Source organism: Silurus aristotelis, assembly GCF_946808225.1.
Source record: "Silurus aristotelis genome assembly, chromosome: 11".
NCBI lineage: Eukaryota > Metazoa > Chordata > Actinopteri > Siluriformes > Siluridae > Silurus > Silurus aristotelis.
Genome location: NC_139584.1, coordinates 24,627,729 through 24,647,528, shown reverse-complemented (window position 1 = coordinate 24,647,528; position 19,800 = coordinate 24,627,729). Strand labels below are relative to the sequence as shown.

At 41.6% G+C, this 19,800-nt stretch overlaps 1 protein-coding gene across 13 annotated transcripts in view; it reads right to left on the bottom strand.

Annotated features, from left to right (window-relative positions):
- Window positions 1–19,800, bottom strand: part of prdm16 (PR domain containing 16) — a 180,523-nt gene that overhangs the window by 68,147 nt on the left and 92,576 nt on the right. For all 13 annotated transcript variants that reach the window (XM_083554728.1, XM_083554740.1, XM_083554736.1 and 10 more), the window contains one exon: window positions 16,463–16,513. In XM_083554728.1, coding sequence (XP_083410854.1) covers window positions 16,463–16,513 — 51 coding nt within the window. The remainder of the gene's footprint in view (window positions 1–16,462; window positions 16,514–19,800) is intronic.

The window sequence follows — 19,800 nt, the reverse complement described above, 5'->3', positions numbered from 1 at the left end:
AGAGAGAGAGAGAGAGAGAGAGAGAGATTTGTTTACTTAATAGGGCCCTTCACTGCAGAATGCCTCATTTGGCTTTATGGCACACTGCTTTAGTATAGTAGTGGAGATGTGTTTCACAGAGAAGTACAACTCTCACAACACAAACAGGCAACAGAGGGCGCCTGTACACAGCAGGATCTATGGAGCGCTGCAGCTCACCAAGTGAGGACCACACACTCACACACACACACACACACACACACACACACACACACACACACACACACACACACACACACTCAAACTGTACACTATAAAGACTCAACTCAATGAAATTCACAAATAAACCCAGCGGAGGATTCCGGGGTCAGAAACGCATTTATCTCCGGCGTCAGCAGTCACACGCTGCGAAATCGCCAGAGAGGGACAAAAACGTTCAAAAGGTATTATATATACCCCACACACACACACACACACACACACACACAAATAACCTCGGTGCATCGACGGGGGAACTGACACCATCAGCTGTGTGTAAATAGACTGCACGTTGACTTGTCACCTTGTCGGTCCAGGGGTAAACAGCGACAGCCTGAGTCTGGCTGCGTGAAAGCCGAGAGCCAGGGGCCGGCTTGAGGCTTGGTCCGCCCTCTGTTCTGTCAATTGTTTTTCGCTCTTTCGCCTGTGTGATGCAAAGAACGTCCGAAAAAACAACAACAAAAAAAAACAGTCAAAGGAGCTGGGAGTGAGAGCTGCCCTTCGATTCACTGCACCACCTTAGAACAACACACAAACTAATAGGAGCCTCCTGTGATTGTTTGCAACGTGGTACACTTTGGAGTTTCCCTACGAGAATGAAAAACTCTCGCTCTCCCTCTCTCTCTCTCTCTCTCTCTCTCTCTCTTTCTCTCTCTCTCTCTGTCCATTTTGTTTTGTTTCAGAAGGAGAGGAGCATTGAAGGAGACGAAGAAGGAAGGTCCGGCTCCTTTCAGCACGTCTCCGTGGCAACACAAACAGACCTTTCCTCCCGGTGAGAGCACAGGAAGTTGGTAGAGAATGGCTCGGAGTGCTGGGAAAGTGGGAAAGACCCCTCGTGTAGACGAGCCAGGCCTTAAGAACACAAACAAGCTCCGAGAGCGCGTTACGTGACAGGAATGCACACAGGAGGCCATAAAACAGTATATATGTCAAGTATATATAAACGTGTTTTTAGTTGGATTTGAAGTGTATAAATTCATTAATACATAACTGAGGTATAGTTTATACAACCTGAAATAAATAAGAGAAATCATGCAATAAGTTATATAGTTCTTCAAGTTTGCTCCTTAATAAGGACAGAAAGTGTGTGTATATATATATATATATATATATATATATATATATATATATATATATATATATATATATATATATGTATGTATGTATGTGTGTGTGTGTGTGTGTGTGTGTGTGTGTGTGTGTGTGTGTGTGTGTGTGTGTGCGCGCGCGTCCACATTTGTGATTTGTGAGCTTCTTGGTCTCTCGGCATCAAAACATGGCTTTAAAAGCAGCAGGATGCTTTAACAGTGTGCAGTGCTTTATGAGCCTGGAACGGTGTATGAGTTTTACGCACACATACCCTCCTCACAAACACACACCGCACCACACCAAACCACACCACACACTCATAGCTCTATTTTTAAATATTCAAAATACATGCACTCACTATGACAATGCCTATAGTTAGAAAAGAAATTAAACTAGAATGAAAATACATTCGCATGAGAAACGAGTTTAAAGCTGTACGTGACGAAAATCAAGAATTAATACCTAAACGAAAAACTTCTGCTAAAAAGGTTATGTAAAAAGCTAGTTAGATTAGTCGAAGGTGGAGTGTTAGCATGCTCCTCCCTGCCACACTCCTGCTTTTACTCGGAGCTGTGGAACTCAATAGGCAGGTCATCCAGGATAACCCCCATATCCTGAATGTGCACATAAAGCGCCCCGTGTTGCTGAACTCGGAAACGGAGGCTGAGGCCGTCTTCACAGTGTCAGGCTAAACAGAGCTGGCCGTCGTGTCTGCTTTAGCAGTGCTAAGTGATGAAAGTCGCCGGTTTGCTAGGGCCTTTTATAACCCATTAGCAGGGGGGCCAAAAAAAAAAAATCAAATGTCCAACAAAATCTGCCAAAAATACTTTTTTTAATACAGTATTTCATGGGTGTCAAATCTTTTCCACAAAGGGAAACCCGTGGGTGCAGGTTTTCATTCCAACCCAGCAAGTCCACACCAAATTCTACCTGTTTTTATCTAATGATTTTTTTGCAGTGACTATCAGGTGTGGACCTGGATTGGTTGGAATGAAAATCTGCGCCCACCCCGGTGCTTTGTGGAAAAAATTAGACCCCCCTGAACTATTTACACATGTATTTCTAAACATTAAAATTCAAGCATGCGCTGCTTATGTAACTATTTGCAATATCTATTAATCTACGATGAAATCATAAATTTGTCCCCTTTTATTCAGATTTATGGATCATAAATAATTATAAAAATGATGCCATCTCCCAACCTCGTAACTCTTTGCTGGCTAGCAGGCTACACATTTGGCTGTGCAGCTAAAGCTAGCATGGCTTGAAGAACTCATTAGTCCTGGTCTGAAGAGGAATGGCTCCGTTTGACAGGGTTTAGTGACCAGGTCAGCAGAGGCTCTTTTGTCTTGACTACGGGCCCCTAAGTGTACAGGCGCTGGCAGATTCATGGGCTCCCTGAACGCCCGGGACGAGATGTCTTCTAAATAACTAGATGATATGCCAGAGAGTGAGGAAAAGAGAGAGAGAGAGAGAGAGGAGAGAGGGGGAAGAGGGAGAACTCGATGTCCATGAATATCTCTTTTATTATTGCTATTGACCCATGTGCCGTAAAACACAGAGGAGCCTGGTGAGCGGCGGCATTCTTTAACTCTCTGGACGCTCGCGGAAAAGCAGAAACACTCACGCTCGCCTTCTCTTTCACGCTGACACGCCATGCTCCATTGCCGCTCTTTGCGCTCTCGCTCTTTCTTTCTTTTTTTTTGTATTTCCCCCTCTTTCTCTGTCTCGTATTTTTCTTTCTTCTTCCATTTCTCACTCACCCTCTCCACACCGCTGCCTTTGCATAGCTGCTGCTGGCTTTTTAAGTGTACTTTAGAAGCTAATTTTCAAGCTCCCTCAATGCTGTTCTGAACCGTCTGTGGCCCTCCCCCTGCGCTCTGTATTTAACACACTGTGAGTGTGTGAATGTGTGAGTGTGTGAGTGTGTGTGTCTAAGTAATAGAGGTCTGATAAATGCTTTATTATCACGACCTCTGTGTGTGTGGATATCACATTAGGGCCATCATTCATCTTACATTTCTATTCAGTCAATATTGCTTTAGGGCCTGATCCATTTCGTTAAGCAGCCGAAACTCTTGAACGAGCCGGAGAAGAACGGTGCCAGACCTGGGCAAGGGGGGAAAAAAAAGAAAAAAAAAAAAAACAGAAGGCAGAGCTGCATCATTGTTTCTTTTCACAGAGCAAAATGATGTGATGCAGGACACCCGTGCACACAGGTCGCGAAGGGTCTGTACGGGTGTGTGTGACTTTGCCAGCATGCTCGGAGCTGTGTATGACAGTGAGCCGCAGGGCAGCACCATTGTCCAAGAGGGGGACGCTTTGATGAATGGCCAGTTTATGGTGCTGTCAAGCCATGCGTGTCTGTGGGGAAATCGACGAGACCCAGCTGATTGCCCAGCCTGTGGCCTCGCTGATGATCAATCAAACTGATTGGGTGTGGCAAATATGGTTACCGATAGATGACGGGAGCAAAAAAAAAAGATTATAGCATGTGGGTCTAAGTGAGAGGAGGGCCGAGGGTCAACAAAATAAAACGCAGAAGGATGAAAGAGGTCAGGATGTGGCACCAGAAGGAACGAGTATGTCTCTATCATGCTTATCTGGTACACACATGGACGAAACACAGACTCGCACACGCTTTGAGGTGACGGATACGTCAAAGGCAGCTGCACTTCAAAAAAACTCAGTATGGGAAGTAAATAGTTCTACGAACATTAAAACTCAGCACATATGAGTGTGGGTGGAATCGTCTGTCTTTGCATGTGTGTGTGTTTGCACCTGCTTTTTGATCAGCGCTCTTGACACTGAGGTCGTTTCTAATGCGCTTTGATGTGGCGTCCAGCAGAGCGTACGCAACCGAGCTCGTCTTGTATCGGAACGGCCGACACGGTTGTGCACTATCAAATTGTCCTTTAATAGCCCCGGTCGCTTCATCTCATTATCTCGCTCCTTCACCTTAGGGGGAAAGAAAGAGAAACTAGTAGAGAGGGAGCGCGAGCAGAAGGAAAAAGTCATAATTTTAACACTAACGACTTCTAAGGAGTGGCATAAAATAATTATTTAAAAAAAATTATTTTTGGAGCCTTTTTTGTATTAAAATAAACAAAAAAATCTGTCTTACTAAGTTAAATCAAAGAAATGAAAGCGTTTAAGGGGAGAAAAAATATATCTACGCAATTTAAAAATTAGGCCTGAAAAATGGAGCTTTCTCTCTCTCTCTCTCTCTCTCTCTCTCTCTCTCTCTCTCTCTCTCTCTCTCTCTCTCTCTCTCTCTCTCTCTCTCTCTCTCTCTTTCTCTCTCTCTCTGTGAAGTTGAGGGCAGAGATGTATAATTTCTCCAAACACAAGAGATGGAATCAAAATCGAGCTCCTTCTTTTCTCCTTCTGTCTGCGCTGTCAATCATGACGCGGCGAGCGGCAGGCATAAGTGGTGAGCTGGCGAGGCCATGCGGCGCATCCCCTGGAGTTTTATATATTCCAGGAAAAGACGCAGGCGCTCTAGATCCCTCATTAACAACGATCCACCCCGACACCCGTAGGCAGGTGCAACTGTAATTAACTACTGTTTGACTATCAAAAAAAAAAAGAAAAGAGAAAAAAAAAATGAGCGGCTGATTAAATGCACTAAATGCAGAGGAGCACTTTCGCCCCTTTCCCTGCTGTAATTTCCCGAGCCTTGGCACGCACGCTGGGACCCTTTCAACTCGGCTGCGGCCTCCGACGAGAGCTAAGAGCCTGTTGCCAGCAGTAATCAAAACTCAGACCTACAGAAAAAAAAAGCTTCTGGGGTCCTCGGCTCAAGCAGAGCACCTTCCATTAAAAACGTGTTACTTTATGAAATCCGGTGGCCGGCAAAGCGGCGGGGGAAAAAAAAGCGCCTTCTTGAGGCAATTGAATGGCATCTCTTTAGTGATTAGAACTCCAATAATGGGCACCCCTGCTATTACAGGCTAAGTCCATTTTATTGCTAATTCATTTATGTGCTGGTTCAGAAATACTTGACACAAATCTCCTGCTAAGAAGTCATGTTTGTCAAAGTATTGCCATTATGGCCAAGATCTTAAATCACATCCACAATAATGATGGGAAAAATGTTTAGAAAAGAAAGGGTGGTAAAGTCACAGTTGAGGCAAATAATTTCAAGCAAGCAGTATTGTGACTGAAGCTGAAAATTTACCAACTAATCATATTTCCAGTTGCAGCTTTCTTTTTTTTCAATTAGAGTACTTTTTTTGTTTTTTTTAAGGGCAAGCACGCAAAAGTGTACCCAAAATAAGAATGAACAAAAAAAAGATGCAATTATTTGCAGATTTAAAGCTGGATCAAAAAGTACAAAACAATGTATATATATATATATATATATATATATATATATATATATATATATATATATATATATATATATATAAAAAAGAAACAATCCGCACTGACTGTGGAAAAAAAAACCATCATTCGTTTGCTTTGATACGCGCGCTTCCTGGACCGTTTCAATCAAAATAAATGGCTGTGCTCTTCGCCGATGCGTCGCTCTGTATTGTGAATTATTGCACGCCACTCTTTGGGATCCTTTGCCTAATGTTCTGCATCACATCCTGATAGCATATTTTACACCATAATGCCCTGTTTAAGCTGTGCACCTTCTCCACGTCACTCCTGCTCCTCTTTTTTTTCGAGCATAGGATCCTGGTAACGAGATAAAGCCCCTTAGAACATACACAAAGCATTTTTATGTAAATGTGTTGTATATTTCAGTCAGACCCGCATTGTCCAATGGCGGGACTATACAGTTCTAGATTATTAAGCTGTTTATAACACGTAAAATCTTTTTTTATGAAGTAATTAAGTCAAACTGTCTTTTTTTTTGGGATTATCCAAAACTAGCCCTGATTCCATGAATTTATCTCGTATCGCTTTTCCGAATGCTTTTCTAGCTTTTAGTGAATATTTTTGCACTAAACCGCACCACATGGTCTTTTCCTAGGTGAAAAAAAAACACACACAAAGCGAGAAAAACATGTCCGCATGATGGTAGCACCTCAGTGATAAAGAAAAGCACGGTTTGGTACCTTTATACCCGAGAGTGGCTTTCAAGAACCCAAAGAGCAGAGAGACAGGAATATAAGCTGTGCTGAGCTTTTTTTCCTAAGGTGCCCCGAAGAGGACACTCATTTCTTAAGATGACCACTAGTACGCACGTAATCATTGTTTCATAGTTTATAAATGTTTTAATAAAATGAGGGTATGAATGAACACGTATGCAACATTAATACATACGACATACACACACACACACTAATCCTCAAATCCTCAAAATGTACGTACACGCCTGTCTGTTCGTGTGCTAGAGGATGTGTGTAATTGGGGAAGATAAGAGGCGCCTAAACATTATTGCGCTCACGCTTTCATGATTTCCGGATGTGTGCAGCCCTAAACGGGAGCTGTTTGGCGGAATAAAGGGATTATTAAGGATGAATCATTAGCATTGTGCGAGGACACGGCTGAGGGCTCCTCCGGCACTTCTCCCCCGGGCCCCCCTGCTTCGTTTAATCATTGTTTCTCAATCAGATAATTTGTGTGTCGAACACTCTTCTCGGTGAGCAGCAGTTAATTAACGCGACACCCTCTGCCCTGTGTCTCTTTAATGGCTTAATTAGGGGTGACAGGCTAACGACCCTGTTTACTCAATTGCCTTTCCTCTCTAATTATCCTAATGACTCAACCGATATTCAGATCTTCCTCTGGCCCCTGCTCTTGGGCATTAGCATATTAAATGAAGCGCTCGGCTTCGCGACAGACGTCGCCGATCGAAGATTGAAGTCGCGAGGTCACGGCGTCACGGGCCGCTTCTCTGTAACCGATCCCAATTATTAGGCCCTAATTACGAAACGAAGAGCAACAGTTAATTAGCATAAGTAAATGCTTTTGTCCCTGGGGTAAAGTAACATGGGCTTTGATGGGATTAATTAGATAAACACAAGCTCTTCAGCAAACAATCAATACTCAAATTATTCTGGGTAATGGCCATGTTTCTTGAAGAAACCATTCACTGGGAGAGGATTAGCAATGCTGTTTGTTAGCAGGGTGATATACAGTAGACCCTCTCTCTCTCTCTCTCTCTTTCTCTCTCTGTTGCTCCTTCTCTTTATCTTAATTTCCCCCGCTCTCGCTTACTCTCTCTCTCTCTCTCTCTCTCTCTCTCTCTCTCTCTCTCTCTCTGCAAGCCATCTTTGCGAGATTCTTTTCGAGATTGTCCTGTTCCCTGTGCGCATTAATTAATGATAAATCTCTAAAGCCCCAGAGCTTGATTGATGGTAGGAAAATGGATGTTTCAAGCACCTATTGTTTCAGGGTCTCAGGATTAGGTGGAGTTATTTAACAGTTCATTTGAGCGGGTGAGGTCAGTCCTCAGTGTGTGTGTGTGTGTGAGTGTGTGTATGAGTGTACCGGCTCGGTGGTGCCAGGCTCAACCAGAAAGCTCGCAGTGGGGTAATGCTCCATAATGAAGATTAAACCCTCCGAGGCCGAACGCCGCTGCTCGAGTGGAGGGGGGTGAATCCGTGTTTTATTAACTTGTCTAATGCAGGAGGCGATTTGCAAAAGCTCAGCACCGCTCACACTCCAGCCTACTTATTTACTTAAGTCCATACACAACCTCACTCTGTTTTTGTGCATTTCACTTTTTTTTTTTTAATCCCTTTACATTTTTTTAAGCATCATTACAGCAAACTTTTCAATGTATGAAAAAAACCCTGTCATATACTAAGCACTTAATTATTAACAAGGAACATTAGGAGAAAAAGGCTACGAAAAAAAGAAAGAAGTAAAAAAAAAAAAGGAATTATACACATGATTTTAATTAAACTCTACAGATATTCATCATTTTATCATTGAGCCCCGGTATCGCCAGGCTGCCACTCTTGGGCCCTTTAACAAGGCCCTTAACCCTCTATGCTCCGGGGGTCCCTTACGAGGGAAATATCAAGGTCCGTGACGTCGGAGTGACGTGGCGCCGCCTTCCCGTGGGCTCACCACCTGCAGGAGGGACCGTAAGGGACGGTGCTGTGAGGATTGGGCAGCAGTCGAAGGCGGGGGCCTGCTTAGACTGCTACCCCCGCGACCCGAATTACGGATAAGCGGGAGAAAATGAATGAATGAATGAATGAATGAAGATATTCATCATTTATGTCAAAATAATAGATTATTATTATTATTATTAATATTATTATTAATATTAATATTAGTTATCTATCTATCTATCTATCTATCTATCTATCTATCTATCTATCTATCTATCTATCTATCTATCTATCTATCTATCAGCAATGAATCATTCTTAGACATTTAATAAAACGTTTTAAAAATATACAAATATAATTTACTTATTCATATTAATCTTTGTGTGTGTGTGTGTTGTGGTTTTGTATGTGTGTGTGTGCATGTGTGTATGTGTTTGTGTTACAGCCCACCCTATTAATAGCAAAGAAGCTGTGAAGTATCAAGGAGTATGTCTGCGAGTGACCCATGAATTATTTCAACTACTATAGAATGTATCCCATGTGTGCCACAGATGGAGGCATGTTACAGCACACACACACACACACACACACACACACACACACACACACACACACACACATCTGGACCTCACAATGATATCGGATGCGAAGGGGATTTTATCTGTTCATAGTGATAATGGGTGTTTAGTACTGAAAGAGCATGGACACACACGCACACGCACACGCACACACACGCACACACACACACACACACACACACACACACACACACACACACACACTATTTTGTATAAGTAAATAATATAAGTAATTCATATAATTAAGTAATTTCAATAAAAAATATGTATTATATGGATTTTTATTTGTGTACAATTTAGCTGTAATTCAATAATAAATAAAAAATTTTAATGTAATGAAAAAAATATATATTTTTTTGAAAAGCAATTGAAGTAAGTATTATGAGCAGAATTTTTATACTAATAAAAAAATACCAGCAGGCTTATTTCGGTGTTAATCCACTACTAAACACAAATGTCTCAGTGGGCACCATGAGCAATCTCTGGAGTGCAAGCGGAGGTCAGCCATCTTAGAAACGAGAGCTCCTGCGTCAGCCACATGATCCAATAAAGAAGTTCTTTTCTGCGAGCCGCAGGTTTGGGTGACAAGCGCCACAATAGGATGAGAAATGTGCCATTTGTAAACTTCGGTTCAGGTTTGTCTGGAACAGGGCTGTGCATGAAAACACAGGTGGTCGTTCACAAGGCCAGAAAACAACGAGAGAACAATGCAGGTGCTAAGTGACGCTGAGAAAGCTGCTTCTCTAATAATCATCTTCAAATAAAGAGATATTATATACAGCATTCTTTATTACATTCATTCTGTTTTTTTAGCATCCCTCCTCTTCATTGGAAGTTTGCGTAGACATCGGTGCGTAGACATGAAGGGACGCGTGTCTCTGTGTTGAGAAAAACCTGAGAGGCTCAAACAAGCTGATAATGAAAGTGTAAACACAGCTGCTGGAGCTGCTGTACAAAATACATAATTTTGATAGAAATCGAATACTCTTGTCAAACTGATTTATCGTATTTGTCATTAGTGTATTGTAATGCTCCCGCTGTGTTTTTAAATCTGCAGACCAATACATAAGTTCTGATGTCTTTGAATTCTCCGATCTGATTGGTCAGAAGGTCGCAAGTTGGCGCAAAAACGCAGGTTTATAGGAATACTCTTGTTTTTATGAATATGCCAGCATTTCTATATAAACAGCTACAATCTAAAAGTAATAATAAAATATGTGTTGCTATTTAGACAAAAACTATTGGGTGATGAACAAAAGTATTGGGACACCTGACTTTTTCACATATTAGGCATATGTGGTTCTAAACTGTTACCATAAAGATGGAGGCACATGATCATATAGGATGTCATTAGATGTAACTGTTCTAGCATGACAATGCCCCTGTGCACAAAGCCAGCTCCAAGGGAGGAAGTGGAAGATTTTGATTGGCCTGCTATAGAGCTCCGACTTCAACCCTTTTGAACACCTTTGGGATGTGAAAGAACATTTATTACCTCAGATACATCACATTCCTGACTTTACTAACACCCTTGTGACTGGATGAATGCAATTCTCAATTCAATTTAATACATTTTTATCTGTAAAGCGCTTTTAACAATGGACATTGTCTCAAAGCAGCTTTACAGACATAAAGCGGTTATAAAAGAGTATATAAGTTCAGTGCCTATAAGATTGTTCCTTATAATTGTAATTTTATCCCTGATGACTGAGCCAGTAGTGACTGCGGCAAGAAAAATCTCTCTGAGATACCATGAGAAAGAAACCTTAAGAGGAACCAGACACAAAAGGGAACCTATTCACCAAATATCCATTCATTACATGTCCATCATAAACTTTCTACCATACAATGTAATAATATTTGCTGATATTTTCTGTAACTATACATTTAGGTTAACATTTATTCAAGGGTGTAACAGCTTTGTATTGATCAGTAGGTTTATTACCATGTACTTTTGCTTGGTAACCCTTTTTTTTATTGTATTCAAGAGAAAAGAAAAACCAAGAGATTTTATACAGATGTTAGAACATATATGATAACTGGCACTAATTTGCCTGAGACTGGTATACAAAAATATTCTACATTATAAATGCATAAAAAGCATTACGTGCTATTCCTTTACAAATCATTAGGAAGAACAAAAAAACGATCTGGGATTTGATTTCTGACTACATCACACCTCTATAACACTGATCAAATTCCTATCCTGGTAAAGGATATGACAGATTAGACAAACAAACTCTGTAAGTGTTAAACATCTTTAAACAGTTGATATAAAATGATGGTTTCTATATATGAGCTGATTTTTTAGGTTAAAAACTTAAAGAAATTGCATTAAAAAGGAACAATCAACAAACCACTGGTGTTTTCATCTGATCTGGTGTGAGATGAAATATTCATTGGGTTCGGAGGATGGCTGTGGGGAAACTGGGGGTGAGAATGTGCGAGCAGATATATCAGAGAGACAGAGGAGTGTGAGGGGGTTGTGTTCACATGACCTCTACATGGTCGGGCATGGCCTGGTCAGGCAGCAACTGACTGGCAGAGCCTCTCTCATGGGCATTCAAACATTCCTAACCCTCAGCACTCCTCACTCTTCACTCTTCCATTCTGCTCTTTAGTCTCGTCCTTCGGCGAGCTGATGTTCCTACGATAGCGACTTTCTCCTTACTTTGTCCTGTTATCTGCTTGGGTAAGATGTTGTGCGAGCGAAATATATCCGAGGTACGACGGAGTTAAGAGGTTAGAGTAGGGGTCGTTCGCGAAGATTTTTTTTATTTATTGGAACGAAAGACTATATTTGAGCGAATGAAAAATGCTCCCCCTTGTGCCATACACACAAATGCACAAATACACACTTGGACACACACACAGGGCTTCGGAAAACAACAATGTGGCCTGAAGATGTTTCTGTAAATTATAATTCTGTAATAATTGAAATTAATCACATTTCTAATTTTACTTCTCTGAAGAAAAAAAATAAAAAGATAGACCACCAGTGTCATGAAAATACACCCAACTATACTAAACACCTTAACAAACTTGAAATATTCTGTTTCTATGGCAACGGCATTATTATAGGAGACGTGCGAAGGAGATTCATTCATTCATTCACGCAACAGAATTAATGAACTCCCACTCAGGATGAACTCTCTCACAGAATAAGTGAGTGAGAAAGAGAGGAAGAGAGAGAGAGAGAGAGAGAGAGAGAGAGAGAGAGAGAGAGAAAGAGAGAGAGTGAAGAAGAAGACATACCAATCTCAGTCACTTTCTGCCCTCATTGTTCAAAAGCTGTATGCGGTGGGGTGGCATTCAGAGAAAGATTGTGAAAGAAAGGGGGAGAGTGTGAGAGCAGTGCATGAAAGCTAATATTTTGCCCTTTCAGCAGTCTTCCATTTCTCTTCTCGCCTCTTTCTCTCAACTCTCTCTCTCTCTCTCTCTTCATCTATCCTCATCTCAGTCTCCCACTTGAATTCCAGTGCAGTAGTGGGGTGTGCGAGGAGTCATACACGTCACAATGGACAACTCCATACTCAAACTTTTCTTTCTTTCTTTCTTTCTTTCTTTCTTTCTTTCTTTCTTTCTTTCTTTCTTTCTTTCTCTTTCTTTCTTTCTTTCTTTCTTTCTTTCTTTCTTTCTCTCTCTCTCTCTCTCTCTCTCTCTCTCTCTCTCTCTCTCTCTCTCTCTCTCTCTCTCTCTCTCTCTCTCTCTCTCTCTCTCTTACACACACATACTCACACACACACACACACACACTGGCCTTTCCATGCACGCACTGTACTCAAGCTTCTGAAACTGGGAATGCTAAGAAGAATATGCATAATGACAGCATTCTGTCAAGGAAGGGACAGTTCCCACAGACAGTGCAGAAAGGCATGTTTGTTTTCAACTCTCGTCAAAAAAAAGGAGAAAGACGTAGGCTTAGATAGGACACATCCTAGCAAATACAGGACCGACGGGAAAAATGCTGCCTCATGTGCATTCATCAGTAAAAAAATCACAACATAGTGCACAGACCCACAGACACAAACATATGTGTATATGTTATATATATATATATATATATATATATATATATATATATATATATATATATATATATATATATATAAAAATCTGAAAACCCTGTTGTGTATATTTGTCCATGATGTTCATCACACAGTTGTGTACTGCTCAACAGTCCCAGACTCACTCAAGTAAGCAGACAAAGTGTATAGGTTTCTCTTTGTGTGTGTCTGTCTGTGTGTGTGTGTGTGTGTGTGTGTGTGTGTGTGTGTGTGTGTGTGTGTGTGTGCGTGTGTGTGTGTGTGTGTGTGTATACAACTCACTTCTCATCTCCGGAGGAAAAAACAGAATGCCAGTTAGAGTGTAACTGAGCCAGGAGAAGAAAGAGAGGATATTATCATTAAGTCATCTCCTAGTCCTACAAAAAAAGTAACCCACAAATATTATTTCTACAGAGGCCTCCTCCCCTGGCGGTGACAGAAAAAGCCAACGACATGCAATTGCTGAGTGTTTTTTGACAGTCTGCTGCTGAAGCGCATAAGGAGGCTTTCCGTTTTAATTGAACAGGCATGTTGTTCAGAGGAATCACATTGCTGGACCAAAAAAAACCCCCAAAAAATAGAGGTATATTAGAGAGGTATATTACAAAAAACTAAACTAAAAACCTATTTACTTTGGAATCTTGTCAGTTTTTTCAAGAATAGTTTTTTTCTTTAAAACATGCTCCTTAATGATGACCACTTCCTGAAAAATCGTTTTTCCCAGACTGTCCTCTTTCTTCCACCTCTCTTAGAACTGTGTGTGTGTGTGTGTGTGTGTGTGTGTGTGTGTGTGTGGGTGTGTGTGTGTGTGTGTGTGTGTGTGTGTGTGTGTGTGTATCTTTGGTGGTCAGAACCCTGAGCCCTCTGCATTCTTCAGACCATACCGCTGCCCCAGGGGCAGCCTGGCCTGGCGTATAATTGCCCTTCGCTACAGATAGTTACCAGCCTTCCCCCTGTCCCTCTCCTCCTCTTCTTTCCCTTGTTTATTCTCCTCTGATTTCAGTCTCCTCTGGGTCATCATTCATCAACCGGGCCCCCCTGGGCCCTGGGGACCGGACTGGGAGGCCCCTGTTTCTCTCCCTTGCATAACCAGAGGCCATTTCTGATGGCCCTGCATTATAATTGGGGGAAAACACAGAGGGGAAAAAAATGGCAAGACAGCAGGGGGGAGTTTGCACACTAGTGACTATTGCATCCAGATAATCATTTCAAACAAATTATCATAATTATCAATCAATTATCACATTTGGAGTGAGCTGCCCACAGGTCAGGAAAGAGCTCCCCCTGACCTGTAATGCATTTCTGGGGCATAATAAGCCTGTCATAAATTTGAAGGATCGTTGGAGATGGAATCTTTATAGGAGGGAAATGTTCCTGGCTTGATAAAGCAAACATTAAGGGTCTCTTTAACCCTCTGGCGACCCTCTGCACTAACAGTGCTGATCAGAGTCCAGCCTGGTTGAACCCCCCCCAACTTTACTTCCTTTTGTTTCTCATCAGAGGGAAAAAAGAAAGTGTTAAAGTGGTGACCTGACCCTGTACAAACGGACTTAACAAAAGGAGGCCGTCAGAACATGAAAAGCAAGCTTCATCGCGTACTCTCCCATCCAGGAACATCAAAGTTGGCGTTATTTTGCGATAGCTTTGTTATAAATACAAACATTACAAGATAAGGAAGCGAGGGGCCATTTTTCTCACCTAAAGAAAAGGAGTCATGGCACTAAGGGCCCAAAAGACATTAATGTGATCTCTGGGTGCTTGTCAAAAGAGTCATTAATCTTTTTCCCATTAAAGCATCGCACAGGCCTGCTTTAGGCCCTTCCCATTTATAAAGCAGTCCAAATGGAGGAATGTTTTAATTTCGAGACGGCCCAGACGCAGGACAATGCTGCAGGGGATCTGCCCCGGATTCTTTTTGGATCAGTTGTGAATGCAATTACAAGCCATTGATTTTCTATAATGAATTTATGTCTCTCTGTGTTATCTTTGCCCGGATCACTGTGAGCTTACATGTTTGCAGGACACACACAAAACTCACAGATATAGCTTCACACACACACACACACACACACACACACACACACACACACACACACACACACACACACACACACACACACACGCACTCTTTGGACAAAGTGTGAGCAGTCAGATTACATCTGGAGGCTTCGGAGGGAAAAGCTGAAATATTAGTGTGCGAGAGTGGAAAGGGGGCGCATGAATACCCAGGCGATCATGGGCAATAAGGTAGATCCTATCTCCCAGTGCTCTCGATAGGCATCTCCAGCCACGGGTCTGGAAACTGTTTGTGTTTGGAGAGGGAGGATAAATAAATGAAAGAAGAGCTGAGCCTCTATCCCCTCATCCTTCTCACCTTCCCTTTTCTTCCTGTGTCTATCCCATCCTGTGGGATTGGGGCTAAGAAGGCTTTTCAGCCCGGGAAATAAAACCACCTCTCTGCCTCGTTGTCTTTAGGAGGGTCAGGAGCGTATTACCGAAAGAGAAAATAGAGACGATGATAGTATAGATAGTGTGGTGGGAATGTTTTTATTGAGTGTTCTGGCTTGACAAACATATTTCTAACCGGAATGATCCAGTTTAAAAGACACAGGAAGCATTTGTCTAAGTTGACGTTTTTTACATTTTTTTTATTACTATTTCAGTTGATGGTCCATAATTATTATTATTGAGAATCCTGGATGTTAATAAAAAAAGAAAGATGACACATGCCAGGACACTAAGAGATGATCCAGTGCCCAAATAGTCAACCGTGGATTCTTGACTTCCTCCCTAATATGGATGTAATGATGATATTCGAACAGAATAAAAGCCTCAAAGAGAGACATAAAAAAAAAAAAAAAGACTTTACAATTCGTCCCCGTGTTTTCGGAAAAAGCCTCGAGCCTGGGGGAGAGCCGACGCTGTCATTAACTAAAGCCGCACACTTCAGCTGCCTCTCAGGCGGTCTTCACATGTGGCTCGTGCTGATTCTAAGAGCAGGTGTCTTGCCATTGTTCTTTCATGCTCCATTGGTTTTACACTTGAACTCCTTTCTTCTCCCCCCCTGACCCCCCGACCACCAGCTCGACCTTCTCACACAGGCCGTAAAATAAACTAAGCTTGCCACTCCTACAATAAATTCATCACCTCTTAAACCTGGGCCTTTGGTGGAACATGTCTTGGAATCAGATGCACAAAGTAATTATCTGGAAAACATTTTACTTTCCCCCAAGTGTATCAAGTCATTACTCCAGTCTATGTGTTTAAGAGCAAAAAATGACGTGTAAACAAAAATCAAAACAGGAGTTCTTGATTAATACTTAATATTGGGGTAAATAGGTTGTCCCTCTGTATCTCCAGCTCAAGTGTGTGATGTTCAGTGCTGGATTTTTAAGTGTTTAAAGCACACACACACACACACACACACACACACACACACACACACACACACACACACACACACACACACACACACACACGTCACAGGGCCTACCTTCTTGATGCAGCTATCCTGCGATGACACTTCATGATCGTTCAGCATTTGCTACAGAAGGAAAGGAAAAGAAAAGAGCATTAAAACCCAGCTCAGTTTAAAACCACATGTATAATACTAAACAAACAGAAAGACAGGACAGGGGTATTAATATTAATATTAATATTAATGACTTTACAAGGACATTAATTCACATTGCTTTTTTTTTTAAATAGTCTTTTCTAATAGCCCTATAGTGGGGGCTGAAACCTAAAGAGAAGAAAGCATAAAGCGGCCACTGAGTGATGAGACAGGAGTCCATCGTTTGACCTCAACCTACTATTGGTGCACACACACATACACACACACACACACACACACACACACACAGACTGAACCCCCTCTTTGTGCGCCGAAATGAAAAGCTCATAGATTTGACATGAACTCACGGGAGCAGGATATTTTGCTCAGCGCAGACAGTCAGAGGAGGAGATGTGGTATTAGGGGCCTTCAGGAATATTTATCTAGAGAGGCGCAAGCCAGAATAGAGTCTTTTATAGCCACAGCTCTGATGAGAGCCGAGTCTGTTTCCAGGTTTCAGGAGATAATGGGAACTCGTGTGAGTTCACCGCTTTTTCTCTCTCTGTGTGTATGTGTGTGTGTGTGTGTGGGGCATTCATTCATTCGTGGCCAGGGGAGGAAAGGAAGAGGGCTGCGCTCATGGGATTATTGAGCTGTGTTACAGGAGTACACCGATCTCCACGCTCCCCAAAAGCTACCCCCTTTTTCATGTCTCATCTTCTGAATAGAAGGTGTGTAAGGGTGAGGAAGAGCTCCATGACCATAACATGTGGCTCTGGATTGAACTTGACATGGGCACATTTCATAGTGCTCGCTCGCACAAAAAAGCGATTCTGCTCGGTCCTAAAGCTTTCTGCTGCCCCAGGAGATTTTTATCGTGTTTCAAAAGTGCTGTGTTTTGAATTATATGTTAAGTAAGATTCAGGATATGGTAGCACAGAAAGGTCTTATTATTATTATTATTATTATTATTATTATTATTAATAGTAGCAGTAGTAGTAGTTTTTAACACTTTCCCATCCCATTGGCTGTTTGTGTGTGTGTGTGTGTGTGTATGTGTGTGTGTGTGTGTGTGTGTGTGTGTGTGTGTGTGTGTGTGTGTGCATGTCTTAGGAGAATCAGAGCATTTTTTGCGGGCTCAAACCCCTTATACAATCTCTTCGTTTTCTGTCTCACACACAAAGAATATGTTGCACATTAAAAGATTTGACTGCCGATCTGCTGCAACTGATTCATACGAATGCATTCTGGCAGCATGCTGAAGCGCAATCGAATAATAATTATTGACGGGTCGTTCATAAACGATTCGTTCATTTTCGACGAGTCTTTATTGTGACTCAGAAGAACGAGTAGTCTCAAAGTGTGATTTGTAGATTTTTTCTATTGGGTGCGCATAAGAAAAGAGTTGCAAAATCTCTGTAGGTTATGTACAGGAAACAGAATTGAGTGGTTCGTCTCATGAATCCTCTGGTCTGAGTTGTTCGTTCGACTCCCATATACAGTACGCTCATTGGAACTATAGTCAAAGTTCATGTATGTAGAAGTGTTGGGGGATCTGCTTATTGAAAATGTAACATTTTATTTGATTTCTGATCAAAGAAACGACATAAAAAAAATGACAAAAAAGATTTGTTCAATTTGATGAACAGCATAAAAAAAAAACAAGTCGCTAAAATGATACGGTCTTCCCATCACTATTGTTATGATGATTTATATATTATTATTATTCGTTTTTAATGCTTTCCCATCGGTGGCCTTCGTATTTAAACTTTTCATGGTGGATGGCTGTATCATGTGACTTGCTGTTGGTTGGTGTGTGTGCGTGTCTTATGAGAATCAGTGCATTTTTGCGGCCGCAATCCTTTATACAATCTCTTCGTTTTTTGTCTTACACACAACAAATATCGAACTGTCGAACTGCTTCAACCACACATCGGTCCTCACGAATTCATCTGAATGCATTCTGGCAGCACTCTGAAGCGCAATTCAAATCGGGAAGGAGGCCCTAAAAGTGAGCGTGCAACCCATTCGGGTAATAAAATTTCCCCAAAGGATGTGGGAATAAAAAAAATTACCTCATGAAAAATAAAGGAAAATAAAACAACAACAACAGGAAAATTCCCAATATACTTCCTCGGGACCCCTTTATCAGTGTTTGATTGGCAGCGCTGCATGCTGCCCAAAAGCTGTGGTTCCCTAAATGAGCCTGTCACTGTATCCAAGCCAACCAAGTGGAAGCAATTACATCACAAATACTCAAACAAGTCGACTTAAACTACTTACATACATAATTCAATCCCTTAGCCATGTCAGAGCCGCACCAGACCGAACCGGTGTTACAGTGCCGGTGCATTCATATGACACGTTCTGAAACAGGCATGGTGTGGAATCCAAAAAGAGTAACTGCAACTACTCTTTTTTTTTTTTTTTAAGTATACTCTTTGCTTCATGTCTGCACCAAAGCACATGTGCAAGCGATTCTTGCGGGTGCACGCTCACAGACCCACATGCTAGAACACACACTTAGTCACGCAGATACACAGAGACACACGCTTACTGCATGTTTATAAATGTGTGTAGTGTAATTACAGTCTGCAGGCAAAGACAGAGAGAGAGAGAGAGAGAGAGAGAGAGAGAGAGAGAGAGAGAGAGAGAGAGAGAGAGAGAGACGGGGAGAGAGAAAGAAAGAGGGGGGGGTGGTTCTAAGACAAAGAGAGAACTTTTTTAAGGACCCATTCTCTGGAGGTCTTCCCCAGACACAAGTGCTAATTCTGAGGTAGACAGAGAATTTTTTTTTTCTTTTTTACAACTCTATTGTTTTTTTTATTATATTTCATATTATAGTTATATAATAGTATATGATTATTATAGTCTATTGCTATTTCTGACAGTGTTTTTTCTGTTCTTATGTCTCTGTATGTTCCACGCTATGGCAATACAAATGTCCATATTTGTCATAGAGAGAGAGAGAGAGAGAGAGAGAGAGAGAGAGAGAGAGAGAGAGAGAGAAAGAGAGAGAGAGAGAGAGAGAGAAAGAGAGAGAGAGAGAGAGAGAGAGAGAGAGAGAGAGAGAGAGAGAGAGAGAGAGAGAGGAGTTGATAATATGTTGGAACTCTGAGCAGGAGGTCATGGGTTCAAATCCCAAGCACCACCAAGCTGCCACTGCTTCCCTTATCCCTCACTCGCTGTATAACTGAGACACCTGTATGGGTTTAATCATCAATAATCAATGTTGTGAATATTAATTGGAGCATTAATATTATAATATGTGAAGCCTA